At 48.7% G+C, this 10,455-nt stretch overlaps 1 protein-coding gene across 1 annotated transcript; it reads right to left on the bottom strand.

Moving 5' to 3' along the window:
• Positions 1 to 1,181: 1,181 nt before the first annotated feature.
• Positions 1,182 to 7,552, bottom strand: LOC102409389 (melanoma-associated antigen B10). Its single transcript, XM_044936465.2, has 4 exons — positions 7,450 to 7,552; positions 4,838 to 5,066; positions 2,426 to 2,549; positions 1,182 to 2,314 (listed from the first exon to the last, which is right to left on the bottom strand). Exons 1-4 carry the CDS (start codon positions 7,550 to 7,552, stop codon positions 1,544 to 1,546), a joined length of 1,227 nt encoding a protein of 408 aa, XP_044792400.2. The 3' UTR covers positions 1,182 to 1,543.
• Positions 7,553 to 10,455: the final 2,903 nt, after the last annotated feature.

Here is a 10,455-nt window from a genome sequence, read left to right as displayed (position 1 = left end):
CAGTTTGATACAACTCAAAACTCCTGGAATTTGTGTCCGAGTTTATTTCCATCCCTCCCTTGTATCTTCCCTTCCATCCCCGATACTTGTCTTTGCAATTATTTTACTTCCATCACAAATCTAGTTCTTAGAGTTTACCAAATTACATTCCAGAGAACTTAATTAAAATGTCCATTTATTGGATGGACTATGTCTCTCCCAGCCCAGGGCAAAGACTGCCAGCACAGTGGCTTCAGAGCATCCCACCTCATATAAAACCACTAAACCCACTATGCATGCATGCTCAGTCACTAAGTCATATCTGACTCTTTGTGACCCCAGGGACTATAGCCCACCAGGCTCCTTTGTCCATGGGATTCTCCAGGCATACTGGAGCGGGTAGCCATGCCCTTCTCCAGGGAATCTTCGTCACCCAGGGATCAAACCCGAGTCTCCTGCATTGCAGGCAGATTCTTTACCATCTGAGTCACCAGTGAAGCCCCACCTCATATAAGTAACACAGACATTCCCTTGTTATAATATACACAAATCACCTATTTTGTGGACTGTGTTCTCCCACACTGGAAAAAGAACACAGGACCTCTTCCATTCCTGCCCCAGGTGAAGATTGCTCTGCTTTGTACATGATCTTGAAGTAAGTGCTAAAAGCAGCTTTCTATTCCAGGCTTTAATCTTTTAATCTGAGACAGAGCATCTGAGATTTTAGTCTCTGCCTACCACTCAAACTCACGTGACCCACCACCCAGCTTAATTAAAATTACCTCCCACTGAAGGACTTGAAGTTTCCCAAGGTCTCAAACCCCTTTGCCACAGGATATTTAGACTACTCATGATTAAAACCCCCAAGTCCTCACACCATCTTCTGACTTGTCCTTTTAGTTGTAGGGGATATCTTACAATATTCCTTACATCATAGCTGCTCCAAGACTTTAAAATTCTATAAGAAGGAATGGTTCTTGTTCACCTTAGTATTCCCCATACTAACAGGGAGCTTTGCAAAGATTAGATGTCTAATTATTGTTGGAGAAAAAAAATGGGCCACTGAAAAAGAAGTCTATTTATTACAATATTATTTCTGCTACATTCTTGAATAAGCTAAATATATGCAGCTTTATTTCTCTCTCTCTATATATATATATCATCTTATGAAACAAACTAAAAGTAATAAATGAAACCAAGAATTTTTATCTTTAATTTATTCATTTCTTGAACACAACTATTACAATGCTGAGTTTTTCATATTTCCAAAGTAATGCCTCATCCATTGCCATGTTATCTTATTCCAAATTACTAAGTAAGGTAGAACTTTTCCAGTTACACAAAATAATAAAACTCAGTGTCTGAACAATATCACTCAGAAATCTGGATTACAAAGCTACTTAAATCTTCTATTAAAAGGAACAATATTTTTAAAACTTTCCAAGATACTGCATAGAACACAAAAACACAAATATGTTATGCACAGTACTGTCTGCAGCCCCGCCCCAACCTTCTACTACTTAGAACGTGAACTTCTTTTTAACAACAAAGTAAGGAATCTGCCTCAAACCCTCTTGAAGCGGGAGCAACTGCTGGCTATGGCACTGGAGCGGGCCTTGGCCAGGGCAGCAATACGAGCCTTGGCTGAGGCTCTTGCTCGGGCTCTCTCTTCCTCATCTCTCAGAGCCTCCTCATACAAGGATGGGAAGGCAGTGGGGACCATATTATGGATCTTAGCTGTAAACTCTAGCACTTTCATCTTGGTGGTTTCGGCGTGGGCTCTTGAGCCCCACAGGAACTCATAGCATGGAGGATCACTATTGGCCACCTGGCGGTACTCTAGGTACTTCTGCTGCACTAAATCTTTGGTAATGAGCTTCTTAGGCTCCCCAAAAATGAAGTGCTTCCTCCCGCTAAATAACCCCATCACATTCAGGGTTTGCCAGACTCGCTCCTCACTAACACAATTGCCATGCATGAAGATCACACCCAGAACAGCCATCAGCAGGCCTGTCTTGGGAATCTCGATCCGATTTAGCAGCCTTGCATCGCAGCTTACTTCCATTTTGTTGACAAGGATGTAGATGTGCCGGTAGGGATCCACTTCCTTCATGTCAAGGCCAAAGATCATCTCCATGTGCTCAGCAGCTCTCTGCAGGATCTCAAGGTAGTGATTCCTATACATCTGGATCACTTCTCTCAGCATTTCTGCTTTGCTAATAAGCTCTTTCATGTTATACTTATACAGCAGGTAATACACCATTATAACCACCTTCTCATCTATATGGCCTCTTTGGATGGACTCAGTGGAAGTACTTGTGGCTCTCTGAAGACCCTGTGGATTGCAATATGACCAAGCAATAAGTGAACTTTAGGAAATAGCTTTGCAAGAGGAGAAAGAGGAAGGGAACTCTTCTCCCACTCCCACAATGGCCTGAGCACCTACCAGATTCTGGGGCTCAACTTGGGCCTGGTGGCGTCTCTCACGGGCACGATGCTTACTATTCCTACCCCGAGGCATGATGACTTCCGACGAAGGCAGCAGGCAAGTGGGCAGGTGACTCAGTGACCTAAAGGAAAGATGAGATTGCTGGGCCATGTCAACAGGTAGATAGATACCGTCTAGGCTTCTACTGAAGGCCGGGTCTACAAGTTTCCTTCAGGGCAATGTCCTGCGAGCCCCTTATTCTCTAATTTGACCCTGCCCTGAGGACTCTGTGGATATAACCAAGGTGTGCTTTAGCTCCTACTTCCCAGATCCACCTGGGGCTCACTGGGGCTTAGAACAGTGGCTCTGTTCTGAGTTACAGAACAGAAAGTCATCACTTCACTTTTGACAAGACCTGACGTTCCTGTGTCCTACTGGTCTGATGTTGTCCCCTTATTTCAAATTCCTTATCACTCTGAGACCCCAGAAATGGAAATGAGCAGAACTTCATTGGGCTACCCTTGCCTGGGGATGCACAGGGAAGAAAGAGCCAGCAGAGCTTTGTGGGACCCTCTCCATCTTTGGGTGATTAGGGATCTCAGTCCTCACTCAGTGTCCTCACTTTGGATTCTGGCAGGGCCTGAGACTCCTCCCTCTGCTGACATGAGACCAATACTCAGAGGCAAACCCTCAAATCCCTGAAAGGCCTGAGGAGGTGGTTAGGGACGCCCCAGTCTAACCCATCTGCCCGAGGTACCGTTGGGGATAATGGCCTGGATAGGATTCTCTGTGACCCCCACTGTTGTTCAGAGGCAGGTGGTTCCTGCAGTCCTTACTTGGGGCCCTCACAGACACTGTTGGAAAAGCTTGGATTGCCTCCCTGGAAAGGACCACGTGGCCGCCATCTTGGACCAAGCTCTGCCTTGCAGAGACTGCCCGAGGAGCATGCGAGGGTATGCCTCGGCCTCACCCCCTTACCCGAGGCGACCCCGGGCTGACAGCAGTGGAGGGGCTTGGGGAGGCCCGCTTCGTCGTGGGGCAGGTGTTCCGGAGACCTCACCCGGCACCTGCACCGTAAAATGCCGAAGGGCCTGGAAATTCCTCCCTTTCCTGCCCCAGGTACCATCGGGGATAATGGCCTGCATAGGATTCTATGTGACCCCCACTGTTCAGAGGCAGGTGGTTCCTGCAGTCCTTACTCGGGGCCCTCATAGACACTGTTGGAAAAGCTTGGATTGCCTCCCTTGAAAGGACCACGCGGCCGCCATCTTGGACCAGGCTGTGCCTTGCAGAGACTGCCTGAGGAGCACGCGAGGGTATGCCTCGGCCTCACCCCCTTACCCAAGGTGGCCCCGGGCCGACAGCGGTGGAGGGGCTTGGGGAGGCCCGCTGCGTCGTGGGGCAGGTGTTCCGGAGACCTCACCCGGCACCTGCACCGTAAAATGCCGAAGGGCCCAGAAATTCCTCCCTTTCCTGCCCCAGGTACCGTCGGGGATAATGGCCTGCATAGGATTCTATGTGACCCTGACTGTTCAGAGGCAGGTGGTTCCTGCAGTCCTTACTCGGGGCCCTCACAGACACTGTTGGAAAAGCTTGGATTGCCTCTCTTGAAAGGACCACGCGGCCGCCATCTTGGACCAGGCTGTGCCTTGCAGAGACTGCCTGAGGAGCACGCGAGGGTATGCCTCGGCCTCACCCCCTTACCCAAGGTGGCCCCGGGCCGACAGCGGTGGAGGGGCTTGGGGAGGCCCGCTGCGTCGTGGGGCAGGTGTTCCGGAGACCTCACCCGGCACCTGCACCGTAAAATGCCGAAGGGCCCAGAAATTCCTCCCTTTCCTGCCCCAGGTACCGTCGGGGATAATGGCCTGCATAGGATTCTATGTGACCCTGACTGTTCAGAGGCAGGTGGTTCCTGCAGTCCTTACTCGGGGCCCTCACAGACACTGTTGGAAAAGCTTGGATTGCCTCTCTTGAAAGGACCACGCGGCCGCCATCTTGGACCAGGCTGTGCCTTGCAGAGACTGCCTGAGGAGCACGCGAGGGTATGCCTCGGCCTCACCCCCTTACCCAAGGCGGCCCCGGGCCGACAGCAGTGGAGGGGCTTGGGGAGGCCCCCTTCGTCCTGGGGCAGGTGTTCCGGAGACCTCACCCGGCACCTGCACCGTAAAATGCCGAAGGACCCGGAAATGCCTCCCTTTCCTGCCCCAGGTACCGTCGGGGATAATGGCCTGCATAGGATTCTATGTGACCCTGACTGTTCAGAGGCAGGTGGTTCCTGCAGTCCTTACTCGGGGCCCTCACAGACACTGTTGGAAAAGCTTGGATTGCCTCCCTGGAAAGGACCATGCGGCCGCCATCTTGGACCAAGCTCTGCCTTGCAGAGACTGCCCGAGGAGCACGCGAGGGTATGCCTCGGCCTCACCCCCTTACCCGAGGCGGCCCCGGGCCGACAGCAGTGGAGGGGCTTGGTGAGGCCCGCTTCGTCGTGGGGCAGGTGTTCCGGAGACCTCACCCGGCAACTGCACCGTAAAATGCAGAAGGGCCAGGAAACTCCTCCCTTTCCGGCCTTGCGGCTGCCTTCCTTCCTTTCTTATGCATTCACTTCCCCCGGATGCCGGATGCACGCGCCCCCCGGATGCCGGATGCACGCGCCCGGCACCTCATGACCGGAAGCCACAGCCTCTCAGGCTTAAAGTGCCAGAGAGGCGCAGGCTCTAGTAGGACGCCTACTGTGGTCTGGCGTGTAGTTCCTCAGACCTCGCTCAGTGTTGGCGCCTTTACCCCGCCCCCCCCCGCCCCCCCACCCCGCCTCCCCACCCTCCCACCTCCCCGCCTACCTCGCCCATTCCCACCTTCCCTTACCCCCACCTCCCCGCCCACCCACTTCCCCCCAACCCCCACCCCACCTCCTTAGTTAGGGCCTGGGACCGGTCTGGCTGTTGTTTCTGAACCAAAGCCAACACCCTGCTCAGTGTCCTCGTCCCCCACTGCCACCTCGGGAAATTTCAAAGCTATTCAGAGGTCCCTCCGCCAGATGATTCCTGTCCCATGTTCTCCCAGGGTGGGCCGAGAACAGGGCAGAACTCTTTGAAAACACGTTTAATTTAGATGGACCGGTCCCCTCACTCCCAACGGCTTTACCGTAATCCCCGGCAGAGCCTGGAGCTTCTCCCTGGATTCAACGAATGGGTCCCTCAGACAACATGGGCGGAAGTGGTCCTAGGTCAAATTCTTGCCCCACCTGGGCTCCCCGCCAGCTGCGGACAGAAGAGGCCGGGCTCTGCGAGGTCCCCTAAGTTCCGGGCTGGTGGTTCCCTCAGACCTTGCCCAGGGTCCTCGCCTTTACTTTCCCGTCCCTCTGCTGGTTTGAGTTGATACCTTGGTCCCACCACCCTCACCCACCTCAGTCCCCTCAGAGGGAATTTTAAGGTTCTTGGAGGTTGCTACATTAGATGATTCCTGCTTGAATCCTTTCAGGGCTGATGGCAGGAGTGGGACTCTGGGAGCCTCTCCAGTCTGTGATGGGTGGTACCCTCACATTTAACTCAGGATCTTTGCTGTAATTCCAGGCAGATCCCAGGGTGCCTCCTTCAGCATTCAAGAGACTGCTCCCCTCAGATCAATGCCTTCATTTTGCTGAAACCCCCACGGAAGATATCAGAGTGTACCACTTCCAGCCAGATTTGCCTGGGGCCTCCCAGGAATGATGAGGGAAGGGTTGGGGGGGAGGGGAGTTCTATGGGGTCGATCCATAGGGGCTTCTTTGTCTTTTTTTTTTTTTTTTTAAACTCTGGTCTGATACTGTGTATCCTTTTTTTGGTTCAGTTCAGTTCAGCTCAGTTCAGTCACTCAGTCGTGTCCGACTCTTGCGACCCCATGAATTGCAGCACACCAGGCCTCCCTGTCCATCACCAACTCCCGGAGTTCACTGAGACTCACGTCCATCGAGTCAGTGATGCCATCCAGCCATCTCATCTTCTGTCGTCCCCTTCTCCTCCTGCCCCCAATCCCTCCCAGCATCAGAGTCTTTGCAAATGGGTCAACTCTTCGCATGAGGTGGCCAAAGTACTGGAGTTTCAGCTTTAGCATCATTCCTTCCAAAGAAATCCCAGGGCTGATCTCCTTCAGGATGGACTGGTTGGATCTCCTTGCAGTCCAAGGGACTCTCAAGAGTCTTCTCCAACACCACAGTTCAAAAGCATCAATTCTTTGGCGCTCAGCCTTCTTCACAGTCCAACTCTCATCCATACATGACCACTGGAAAAACCATAGCCTTGACTAGACGGACCTTTGTTGGCAAAGTAATGTCTCTGCTTTTGAATATGCTATCTAGGTTGGTCATAACTTTCCTTCCAAAGAGTAAGCGTCTTTTAATTTCATGGCTGCAGTCACCATCTGTAGTGATTTTGGAGCCCCCAAAAATACTTAGCCTTAAACCAAGACCACCCACACATGGCTCTTTAGATTTCAAAGGGTGAGATGAAGGGACTTCTGAACCTCATAGCCATACTGGAGCCTTCCAGAGCTGACTGCAGGAGCAGACCACTGTGCTGCCCACACGTTCTGGGGTCCCCCCAGAAATCAAACAAAATTATCATCTTTACTTATGTTGGTGCCTGGGACCTGCTCTCCCTTTCCCTGAGCTGCCCAGGTACAATGCTCTCAACCTTCTGAGTCCCCAGAGAGGAAACTCAGAAGGGACTACTTTAGGTAATCGCTGCACAGAAGTTGCCAGGAAAGAAAGCAGGGGTGAGGCTCTGGGGTCCACTCTCTTCTGCGATGTGGGGTACCCTCAGACTCAATCAGAAACCTTACCTAAACTCCAAGCAGAGGCGGGAACTCTTCCCTCTGCTGACCTGATGCTGCCCACTTCAGATCAAAGTGTTCACATCCCTTAAACACCAGAGACAGAATGCAAGGGAAGCCATTTCCAGTCACCCTTTCTGGAGATCCCCAAATCTGACAACAGGGATGGGCCTCTGTACTGTGACACCTCCTGTTCTGAAATGGCTCGTCCCTTTGACCTCATTCAGAGCCCTCACCTTTGTTAGAACCTGGGATTCCTCCATCTGCTGGCCTGAAACTGACAGGCCGGTCACTGTTATCACTGCTAAGTTTGATTTTACTATATTTACTGCAGATCATGTGATGATTTCAGGAATGGCTGGCTTAGAATCTTTTTATTATTAATTCTATTAGATTGGGATTATTACCATGAGAGAGATATAGCTTTGGACTCCACATATATCTATCATCCCCAGTGCATTTAACAATAAACTACATCAACTACAACGGTTATCCATCTGTCTTCTAGATGTTTGCACTGTGGACCAGCCCCCCCCCCCCACTCCAGTCAGTAGCTGGTAGCTACACAGACCACCAAACACAGCCAGAGTGCTTCTGCCCTCTGGTGTGCAAAGAAATCAGGAACCATGGAGGCAGATTGAGCTGGAAATAACACCAGAGTTGTTTTTCAAGGCATGTCTACACTCAGTCTTAATTCCCAGTCACTGAGGTAATTATACTTAAGGAATTCCTTCTCCATTTTCCCCCTTCCTTGTAGCTGCATACCCTTTTCACTACGCATTGGTAATACTTGCCCTATTTTAACTGATCTGGATCACCAGCCAATCCCATCCACTGCACAGCCTCAGCCTCAGCAGCAGGAGGGCCACATACATAGGGGAGAAATAGCTGTCTGTGTCAGGCATCAAGACAGCTCTCAGCCTGGGACACTGGCAAGACTGCACAGAACCACCAGGGTAGTGAAGAGATGTACTTTTCCACATTCTGTCAATAACATCACTCAGTGGGTGATACAGGAGAGCTAGCTATACTCTGCTTAATAGTGGGTAGGGGCATTCTAAGGGAGGGTGAGGTATCAGGCATGCCTGCCTCCTGAGAAGCCTGTATGCAGGTCAAGAAGCAACAGTTAAAACTGGACATGGAACAATGGACTGGTTCCAAATTGGGAAAGGAGTACCTCAAGGCTGTATATTTTCACCCTGCTTATTTAACTTATATGCAGAGTATATCATGTGAAATGCCAGGCTGAATGAAACACAAGCTGGAATCAAGATTGCCAGGAGAAATATCAATAACCTCAGGCATGCAGATGACACCACCCTTACGGCAGAAAGCAAAGAGAAGCTAAAGAGCCTCTTGTTGAAAGTTAAAGAGGAGAGTGAAAAAGCTGGCTTAAAACTCAACATTCAAAAAACCGAAGATCATGGTGTCCAATCCCATCACTTCATGGCAAATAGAAGGGGAAACAATGGAAACCGTGACAGACTTTATTTTCTTGGGTTCCAAAATCACGGCAGATGGTGAGTGCAGCCATGAAATTAAAAGATGCTTGCTCCTTGGAAGAAAAGTTATAACCAATCTAGACAGTATATTAAAACACAGAGACATTACTTTGCTGACAAAGGTCAGTCTAGTCAAAGCTATGGTTTTTCCAATAGTCATGTATGGATGTGAGAGTTGGACCATAAAGAAAACTGAGTGCCAAAGAATTGATGCTTTTGAACTGTGGTGTTGGAGAAGACTCTTGAGAGTCCCTTGGACTGTAAGGAGATCCAACCATTCAATTCTAAAGGAAATCATTCCTGAATATTCTTTGGAAGGACTGATGCTGAAGCTGAAGCTCCAATACTTTGGCCACCTGATGGGAAGAACTGACTGCTTGGAAAAGACCCTGATGCTGGGAAAGATTGAAGGCAGGAAGATAAGGGGATGACAGAGGATGAGATGGTTGGATGGCATCACCGACTCAATGGACATGGATTTGAGCAAGCTCTGGGAGATGATGAAGGGCAGGGAAGCCTGGTGTGCAGCACTCCATGGGGTCACAAAGAGGCTGACATGACTGAGCAACTGAACAACTGGTCCTTTCATCCAGTTTATCTACCCACTCAGAACACTCTACAACTTCAAGGTGATGATGATGGAGAGATTCCCTAGCCTTTCCATGTAAACTGTCCAGTAACTTCCACCAGATTCTCTACCTTCTCTCCTTCTTATATGTTTTCTACCTTTTGGTGACAGCTCCCTGACTGTATACAGCTCCCTGACTTTCAGCTGCCCTGGGCTCTCTGGACTTGTTTCAATATTTGATTTCTCTCAGACTCTGGAAATTACTCCTCTGATCCCACCATCACCCGTCCCAACATCCTCCTGATGCCCTTCACTCGTTTAGTGATGTTTTTTTCTGTCCAGGCTCATTTCCTGGTACACAGTCATTCTGATAAATCCTTGCTTCTCAAAGTAAAGGGAACATTTACTTGGCATATCAGAGTTTGTAAAGCATGCACCTAGAGGAATCCTGGTACTTAAGATATCACTGAAGAAATTTTGCTTTATTTGGGTGTGTGAAGGAAAAAATTAATTTTCTGCTCAACCTATTTAGAAAAAAATCTATTTAGAAAAAACAAATTACAGTAACATGAGATGATATATTTTCAATCAAAAGTTTGCCCCAAATTTAAAAGCTTGATGAAATAAAATTCCATTGAGTGCTTAATTTATTCACATACATAAATATGCGAGAAGATAATTTGGTATAGCATTATTGGAACAGAATATCAGCAATATTCATAAAAATTTACTATCATCACACTCGAAGGAAGCACTTTGATCTAATTGTACTTTTGTATGTCTTTCATATGACAGATCATGCACATTTACCCAAGAATTTATGTTCAATGATGTTGATATTAATAATAATAATAATAATAATAATAAAGTTCTATTAATCAAAATGGCAAATGAAAGACAACTTGTGTATCAGGAAGAGGATGATTAGATTAATCATGACACATACATACTTTGTAAGTCCAGGGAGTAGGTAAAGAGTAACGTGATCTATATATACTCTCACAGAAAGATCCCACCTTCATTTTATTCAGTGACAAGGACAAGTCAGAACCATAGTGAGGTATTTATGATAATACTATCTATGATAGTGTTGCATATGTATTTTTAAAACCCACAGTGTATATTTCTAGCACAGGTATGTGAGACTGGCCCGGAATAAATGTTAAAATACT

The sequence above is a fragment of the Bubalus bubalis genome, chromosome X (genome assembly GCF_019923935.1).
Source record: "Bubalus bubalis isolate 160015118507 breed Murrah chromosome X, NDDB_SH_1, whole genome shotgun sequence".
In the NCBI taxonomy this organism is placed as follows: domain Eukaryota; kingdom Metazoa; phylum Chordata; class Mammalia; order Artiodactyla; family Bovidae; genus Bubalus; species Bubalus bubalis.
Note: the sequence above shows the minus strand (reverse complement) of the source record. Positions and strands in the feature narration are given on the sequence as shown.